The following is an 8,647-nucleotide window of genomic DNA, read 5'->3' on the forward strand; positions in this document are numbered from 1 at the left end:
TGTCTCCAGATTGTTTGGGATGTGCCTGAGGATAAGAGGAAGTCTTGTGTGGCGAAAGGAAAGACAGAGGTGAGACCCGTGTGTGTGTGTGTGCGCCCCACATAAAGCTAAAAAAAAAAGAAACAAAAAAGAAGATTTTTGCAAATACTATGCTAATTTCTTAACTCTTGACAACTAAGACACGTGTCACCAAAAAAGGTGTATGAAAAACCTGCATGTGCTGCAACCCAACTAGATTCATAAATTACTGAGATGATTAGTCTCCATTTTGGACCCAATATCCTACAAAATGTTATCTTCCAATGTGACTGAGGTTTTGAATATGAAATCATTTATACATGTTACCACTATAATTTTTGAAGGATAAACAATAAATGTAAATGAAATTTCACCAGTCCTTGTCACCAAATGACAAAAAAAACGTATAATCAGTGATAAATTGGTCTAAATAACTTTTCATTATGAGAAGCGTTGGCATTTTTAACTGGAAACAGCTCCACCAAATCAGAAGACACTAGTCCTTTACATAAGAACAACTTTTAGAAAATCATCAGTTGTTCCTTAACTATAATGTTTTGGATCCAAGTAGCCTCACAGATTTGTGAGATGTCGTCTACATGTGTATATGTCTTTTTCTATTGTGTGTGTGTTTTTTTCACAACCCATTGCTGTTGGGCATTGGATGGGAAGTTCTGGGACTCATTCCAATGCATCACCGCGTGTGCGTGTGCATGTGTGTGAATGTACATACCAACACAAAAACAGTAAGAGTGAGAGATGGTGTATGTGAAGTCACAGATGTCCAGTAACTGTCTGTGGGTTAAATAGAGCATACTGTACTCTAAAACAGTCCTTCTCATTAAGCTCTGCTACTACTTAACTACTTACAGTCAAGCAACAGTGGACTCAATCTGTGTTGGTTGAGTTTTAGCAATTTGTTAGTTTTAACAAGCAACACCGGACTAATATAGAGATTCAGCATCAAAGTGGAGGGTCTGAGATTAGTATTACAGCCAAAAAAAAGACTGACTGTGTATCCTCAGTTGACCTGTTTGTACTAAAAAAATAAAGCCTCAGTCCAGAAAAACGAGGTTGAATATAAAGATAAACAAAGTTAGTGGAAGCTCAGGGTTTTAAAGGTAGGGAAGGGCAATTAGTTTTTACCTATTTCATACACTTATCATCAGCACAGTTTTCTTATTTTAAACTGTAAAGAGGGGAGGTGAATGATTGACTGATAAAAACCGAGAAGATATTGGTTGTGTTTTTTCTGTGAAAACATTGATTAAAATATTATATGTGAGTTAGAGGAGAAGAATGAGGGCAAAGAGAGTTAGAGCAACTGCTGAATTGCTGGCTTTTGTCTTTTCACTTTTTTTTTTTTTACTGAGATTGAACTATTTTGATTGTAGAAAGGAACAAGGGAACACATTATGTCAGTGACTGTGTTCCAAAGTTAGCCACACAAATGTGCATCTGCTTGAATCATGGGAAAAATACAGACTCACAGGAACAAAACAGGAAAACTTAGCGTGTTACCTCACGACCACCAGCAAGATGTGACTAAAACACAACATCAGCGGTGTTGAAATGATAAATTCAATTACATTTCACTGAAGTTTAAGTACATCTTTGTGTTCATCACATGGGGGAAACGCATCAACAAATTAGTTCTTAAATGGTGTTCATACACTCCTCTACCTGGCCGAGGTGGATTCATCAGTCAGCAAAAAGCCCGTAACTGTGGACCTAATGGATAATACTAAATGTCAGTGAGCATGAAAAACATTTAGATGCCTTTGTAGTAAGACACTCAATTTCCCAGTGAGCACTTAAGTCATACAGGGTTTTAATATAAGAAGAACAGTCAAAGTTATAATCAAGTATACATTAGAAATGTATTTGACACATGAATAATAAAACAGAACACTTTGATCCACCCCATGCCAGATTGTGAATGAGGTTAATTTGCAAGAACATGGTTTATTTGGGCCTATGAAATGGTTAATCTGGAGATGATTCCATTTATATCAGTCTGAGCACATGTTCTCTCTTTCTGGCACCATGTTTGTCTCACGTTGAGCTGTACCAGCATGATGGTGGTGAGTGGTGTTAGTGGGGAGGGCTGATTTCAGTGACATGATCTGGGCCCCGGAGAGGATCAGTTCCTTGGGAAGGCGATGACTCAGGCCTGGAGCTCACTGAGGGTGGCAGGCAATGCCACGCAAACACAAGCTTGATAAAAAATTACCTGCGTCACAGTTTGATGGTGACCTGGAAAACGGGAGCGTTTTTCCATAACAGAGATGTGAGTGGAAAAAAAGAAACTGTGCAAGGACAAAACAATGTATCATCGCTGCAGTGTTTAAATAAGAGCAAAATTTCCAAAGAAGCATGTGCATTATTTATGCATGAGTATAAATGGTCTTTGCCTTCATGTCTGAGTGTGTGTTCGTAAGGGTGGTCTTTTCTGGGTAGCAGTGGGGCTCTCAAGTGTCACTTCAAGCAGTGGGGGTCTCCGATTTCCAGTCAGAATCATTGATACCCCTGCTTTTTCACAGAATCCACTACAGTTACTCTCCTAAACTCTAGTGAGGTTTGGGACCACAAATTCATGTAATTTTGATCCCAAAAAAGAAGATGGACTGTGTTTTTACGTACATATATATATATATATATATGCATGTATATGTATGTATATGTATATAATTAGAAGAGTATATATACTCTTCTAATTATTAAAGTTGAGCCTAGCTTTTCTTTATTTTTATGGCTTTGTCTCCCTCTGCAGGTGGACTGCAATAATTATATCCGTCTGTTGGAATTTCTGGGAGATGGACGCATCTACGTCTGTGGCACCTATGCCTTTGACCCCCAGTGTGCCTTCCTGGTTTGTGTTCATAATCTTGTTAATTAATGATGATCTGTCATAGGAGGGGACACAGTTTATGCACATGTGTGTAATCAAGTCACACAGATTGACTTTCTGTGTGGCTAGATTACACTTTCATTCTAACCACATAAAGGACAAGCAGAAAAATATACACACACATACTCAAGGACAGTCATTCTCATGTTTTATCAAAGTATGCAAGTTAATTATCATTTAAAGGATTTTGCAGACCTCAGTTACACATTTCCCAGCATGTACTAATTCTAATTCCATTAAAGCTTTGAGCATTAGAGAGCATAATTAGAGTTGAGCAGCACTGCTTACTAAAAGATAACCTGTAACCGATCAAACAGAAACCAAGAGCCTATTTCATGGTAATTAATTTCAAATGGGTTGAACATACTTAATTGCTGTTATCATTTAAGTTTTAAGCTGTGCCTCTCCTCGTGTAGGAGCTCTCCTCCTTCACCCTGGAAAAAGCTGAGGATGGAGGAGTGAAGATGGAGACAGGAAAGGGCAAGTGCCCCTTTGAGCCCAGTCAACATTACACAGCTGTTATGGCAGGTAAGTGCTGCTGGATTATTGACTGATGATTCAATGTTTGATTGACTTTCAGGCTATTTTGATAAGGATGTTTTAAGCATTTATTGCATTTCCAAAGCGTAGATAAAATCCTCTTATTTCACTCTCTTTTGTCTAGATGGTATCCTGTACACAGCAGCCACAAGTAACTTTCTGGGAACTCTCTTCGACATCTCCCGGGCAACGGGCCCTGAGCAGGAGCGCATCCGAACTGAGCGATCCATTAACTGGCTCAGTGGTGAGATGCACATGCACACATTCTCACTTGTTGACATTCCACCACAAGCCTCCAAAAAACACACTCTGTGTTAATGTCACACTTACTTATGGGGATAAGTAAGTTTTTGTATCTGTGTGCACATATTCAGATCCAGAGTTTGTCAGCTCAGCCTTCATAGAGCAGTCTGCAGACAGAAACCCGACAGGAGACGATGACAAAATCTACTTCTTCTTCACTGAGATGGCCAAAGAGTATGATCTATACACCAAAGTCAAAGTGCCAAGAGTGGCACGGGTCTGCAAGGTAACACAGCATCTTGACTGAATTATTCAATTCTTTATTTGCTTGAACTGAACTGAATTCTCGTTGAATTTTCAGTCTGATGTTGGGGGGATGAAGACTCTGCAGCGACGATGGACCACTTTTCTCAAGGCCCAGCTCGTCTGTGAAGACAAACCTAGTGGTCAGCGCTATAACATCCTGACAGATGTTTTCACCCAGCAACACACTCCAGGCGACGCCAGCAGCACACACTTCTACGGACTGTTCACCTCCCAGTGGTAAGCAGAGAAAGGTTGGCAAATCAGAGCCACGGTCCTAAATCTGCTGTGTTTTGTAACTACTCTGCTGTTTAATAAATGGCAAGGAATCATGTTAGTTATGAAAAGAGAGAAAAGGAGATTGTTCAGAGAGGTGTTGGAGAACAAAAGCTGCAGAAAGATCAATACATATACCATTTTTGTTTACAGATTGTAAAGCTAAAATTAAAGTTTTTCCTCCATATATGGTGACTGTAAATTTGTAGAATAACTCAAAACACTGCTTGTAAGCATTATTTATATCCATAGAGTATCCATATCAACATATGGATACTCTAACATATATCCATAGCAACATGGAGGCAGATGAGCTGTTCCCTGTTGTGTCCAATAATTATGCAAAGATAAACTAACCATTTTCTGGTGGTAACTTAAACCGTCTCTCTATTAATTTGGTCAAAACACCCCCTAACAACAGCCAAGACCAAAATATTTTTATTTAATCGTGTTTTTTGTGGTGCTTTGGAATGTTATGGGCAGAAAACGGATTGCACTTATCCAAAAAGTAAAGTCATCCCTGCAAAATCTTAAAATACAAACTGCCCCCCCTTCACAGGGAGCCTGAAGAGGTGTCAGCTGTCTGTGTGTTTAGTCTGTCTGAAATCAGCAAAGTGATGGATGGTCCCTTTAAAGAGTTGAGAAAGACTTGCGAGAACTGGATCAATCCTGAACCTGTTCCTACACCAAGGCCTGGCCAGGTAGGAAACTATTGTCTCTCTTCTACATCACTTCAAACAATACCTTTTGTTGTGTTCCACTAAAATACCTAAATGACTCATACCCCCCCTTAAAGTGTTTAAACAGTGCATTAAAAGCTGAAGGATTTGAATCCTCCTTGAAACTTCCTGACAAAGTCCTGACGTTCGTGAGAGACCACCCTCTGATGGAGAACAGTGTCACTGCAGCACCCCTCCTGGTCCGGAAGGGAATCACATACACCAAACTGGCTGTGACCCTGATGAGCAGTGGAGAGGGGCAGAGCAGAGCAGTACTACATCTTGGAACAGGTGACAAGAGAAGGAGTTTGAGATCAAATTGAATAAGAGGACAGATAATGAGATTTAATCATGTTAGTGGATGTTTCGAAAGTCTAGCCTAGATTGTAATTTTTTCAGACATGTAAAAATGTTACACATATTTATTCAAAATTGAAATGATCTTCCACAAATGGTTTGATTCAAAGTATAAGAAATAAAGTGAAATATTTATTAATGTGTATTTTTGCTGCAGGCCAGGGGGAGCTCCACTGGGTGGCAGTAGTGGGCCAGAATGCCACTTTACTGCAGGAGATTCCTCTGTTTACGTCACAGGAGCCTGTAAACAACATTTTACTGCATCAGGTAGCATGTGCATTCCTACCTCACATGCAGCCATGCATATTATCATCTGCAGTGTCTGCAAACATCCATTTTATTGCTCGTTGAATCTGTAAGGGTTCCCTGTGTTTCCAGGGCCGGGCTCTGGTGGGAAGCCCACTGTCTCTGGCTCGTATCCAAGCTGAAGGCTGTTCTCTGTATACCAGCTGTGAGGTGTGTGCCAGAGCCAGAGGACTAGGTTGTGTGTGGAGCACAACGGATAAAACCTGCAGGCTCACAGAGGCAGAGTGAGTACCGGAGTATCACAGTAATTTGGCAGATGTCCAAAAATGAAAATCAAATTCAGAATGCATCTACATTAGTTCATAAAAGAGATTTTGTGACTGACCTATTTTTATTACATTAGATATGTACTTTGTTTTAAACATCTGATACTGACCAGAGATGTGGTTATGCCTTTGGACATTTGTGTAAAGCAGTTGACATTGAAATGCTGTAAGAAAGGAAAGGCTTCCATATCCAAAAAAGTGACTAAAATGACCAAATGAAGCAAAAGTTGAAAGAAAGAAAGCTTTAATAATCATTATTAATCTGTGTTCAGCCCTGGTCCAGGTGATGTGGTGGATGATGCTTTGAAAAAGTGTGATGCACAGGAGGGTAAGTATATTCAGGAGCATTTCTATACCTGTTTTGTAGATGATGGATCATGTGATCAGGTTTTTACTTTATTTCAAAACTGTGTTACATTATTAGAATCAATTAAATACCTAATATGCCTTTCAGGTCTATTATTCTGCTCTTTGATTCTTGTTCTCTTGTCCAGGGCGTTGCCGCCCATCCATCAGAGAGCTACGAGTCTCCATGGGCCTGCGCCTCTTGTTGCCATGCATCCAGCTGTCTCCAAGGCCCTGCCACTGGGAACATCCTCCCCACAGACACACCAGGCAACACCATTCTGATTTGGAGGTGACTGTTACCAAGGACAGCCTTGGACAATACGTCTGCACATGCCAGGTACACAAGCGTCACAGAGAGACTCCCCAGCTCATTCTTTCTTTTCTTTTTTAAAAATCTATACTGCTGTTTACTTTTTCACAGAAAAATATAGATCATCTTTGATAGATTGTATCTGAAAAGTATTTTTCTCTGATACACCTTTCCTTCAGGAGGGGGGACCAGGCATCAGAGACCCCACCCCTTGCCGCAGAGCAGCCTATTATCTAACACTAGAAGACCCTAGTGCTGGAGGAACAGTGGCAGGAACAGGGGGTCGTCAGGTGCTGGCCATCTACATCGTTTTCTTTGTTGGAGGTCTAATATTTGGGTCATGCCTCCTATATTTCGTGATCCGAAGGCGAAGCAGTGTCCGCCAGGGCCACCAAATGCCAGATAATTCGCTGTCATCAGAGAAGGAGCGGGGCTTGCTCGGCTCCTCAGCTACTCCTCAGTCCCCTAGCAGTGCAAGCCTGCTTTCTGATGGATTCCGGCTGATAGAAAAGCGAAATGGGACGACTTCTACCACAACGACAACACTCCTTAGTAATCAGGGAAATGGTGGTCACCATCAAAATAGTTACAGTGGTGCCCTGATAAACAGCAATGGCAGCAATGGACATAGAAATTCACTTTATGGCAATTGCAACACAAGTAGCAGTGGGCTGAAGCTCACTTCAGAAATTTTAGTAGCGGACATGCTGGATGGAAGGACGGAGGAGCGGGTGACATCTGAAGGGGGAGAGAGGGAGTTGGGGGAGGGGGATGAGGTGGATGAGGAGCTGGGAGATGGATTGAGGGAGGGAATGAAAGGACTAGAGGAGGAACTTGCTAGCTTTCCGATGTTTAAATCACCTGCACCGCTGGCTCAGTGTGAAGAAAGCTCAATATAAGGTGATTTAAATACTGTTGAACCATTTTGCATGCATCCTCCAAATAAACTGAATACCAATGGGACAAATGCAAAGTGTGTTCTGCCAAAAGCCTTTGGATGGGAGCTGTGGGATGAAAAGAGACTACAGAGAATTATGAGAAATATAAATTTATGTCTAAGCATGTAAGAGAGCTTTTATGCAAGAGAACTGCAAGACAGAAAACTTAACAGAGTGGGACAGACTATTTACTGTGACTCACTCAGGTTGAGAGCCACAGCTAAAGAAAAATATGTTGGATGTAAATTTACAATGTAAATATAAGCAGTCTGAAATGGACTGTTAACATGAAAGTGAGCGGGTTATTGTGTTATTCCAATGTCACAAGAAAACAAGGATGAAATGTCTTGATGAGTAGACATGGAAAAGCCATATTTCACCATAACCTTTGTTGTTGTTTGATCTCTCATTCACTTCTGTTGATGGCACTGCAAAAGAAAAGTGATTTTTTCTTTCTGCACCGTTCTGTTTCTCACTCTGACAACCCACTGAAATCCCAGACCTTAATGAATCTAAAAGCACCAAAGGACCACTGAGCCATAGACTGCCCAGTTGAACTGCTCAGGGGGTGAGCTTCAGAAAGAGAGTGTGATGTCACTTTCAAAGACTAAAGAACCATAAGTTCACTGCAGACCCTTCAGTGAGTTGGACAGGGCTGTCCCTGTCTACATTGCAGCAGTTCAAGAGGTGAATCAAATCCAGATCATCTCTCAGAATGTGTCCCTGAGGAAATTTGAAGGTGCATCAGATGCAAGACTGTCAGTGTTCTGACTTACCATTACTGAGACAGATGGCCAACATCTATCAAATGATGTCAAATTACTTTCAGTATGGAAGAAAGGACCTTGTCAGACTCAAAACCACCATCACCTCATTTTTTCAGTTTCTGTCATGTTGTTTTGTAATAAAACATGAAAACAGTTGTAGTATCCTGTTGCCATATTGTGTGGCGAAATCCTGAATGTGAGAAAATGTAAAGATTTGTAACAAACTCCAGATAAGGACGGACCAAACCTTTGAGTAAATTTGTTACACACAGAGTGTGATGTGCCCTACAGCTATGAGTGAGTGTGTGTGCTTGTTTGTACATTAAATGCATTGAATACATGTTA

The 8,647-nt window shown here is 40.8% G+C and overlaps 1 protein-coding gene across 1 annotated transcript in view; it reads left to right on the plus strand.

Moving 5' to 3' along the window:
• sema4f (sema domain, immunoglobulin domain (Ig), transmembrane domain (TM) and short cytoplasmic domain, (semaphorin) 4F) overlaps nt 1-8,647 on the plus strand; it is a 47,717-nt gene extending 39,070 nt beyond the window's left edge. The window contains exons 3-15 of the mRNA XM_072376840.1: nt 10-69; nt 2,792-2,890; nt 3,346-3,457; nt 3,594-3,713; nt 3,844-3,998; nt 4,074-4,255; nt 4,851-4,992; nt 5,088-5,301; nt 5,525-5,634; nt 5,746-5,897; nt 6,212-6,267; nt 6,434-6,624; nt 6,777-8,647. Coding sequence (XP_072232941.1) covers nt 10-69; nt 2,792-2,890; nt 3,346-3,457; nt 3,594-3,713; nt 3,844-3,998; nt 4,074-4,255; nt 4,851-4,992; nt 5,088-5,301; nt 5,525-5,634; nt 5,746-5,897; nt 6,212-6,267; nt 6,434-6,624; nt 6,777-7,496 — 2,313 coding nt within the window. The 3' untranslated portion in view covers nt 7,497-8,647. The remainder of the gene's footprint in view (nt 1-9; nt 70-2,791; nt 2,891-3,345; nt 3,458-3,593; nt 3,714-3,843; nt 3,999-4,073; nt 4,256-4,850; nt 4,993-5,087; nt 5,302-5,524; nt 5,635-5,745; nt 5,898-6,211; nt 6,268-6,433; nt 6,625-6,776) is intronic.

The sequence above is a fragment of the Leuresthes tenuis genome, unplaced genomic scaffold, assembly GCF_036924035.1.
Source record: "Leuresthes tenuis unplaced genomic scaffold, fLeuTen1.0.hap1 SCAF_22, whole genome shotgun sequence".
In the NCBI taxonomy this organism is placed as follows: Eukaryota; Metazoa; Chordata; class Actinopteri; order Atheriniformes; family Atherinopsidae; genus Leuresthes; species Leuresthes tenuis.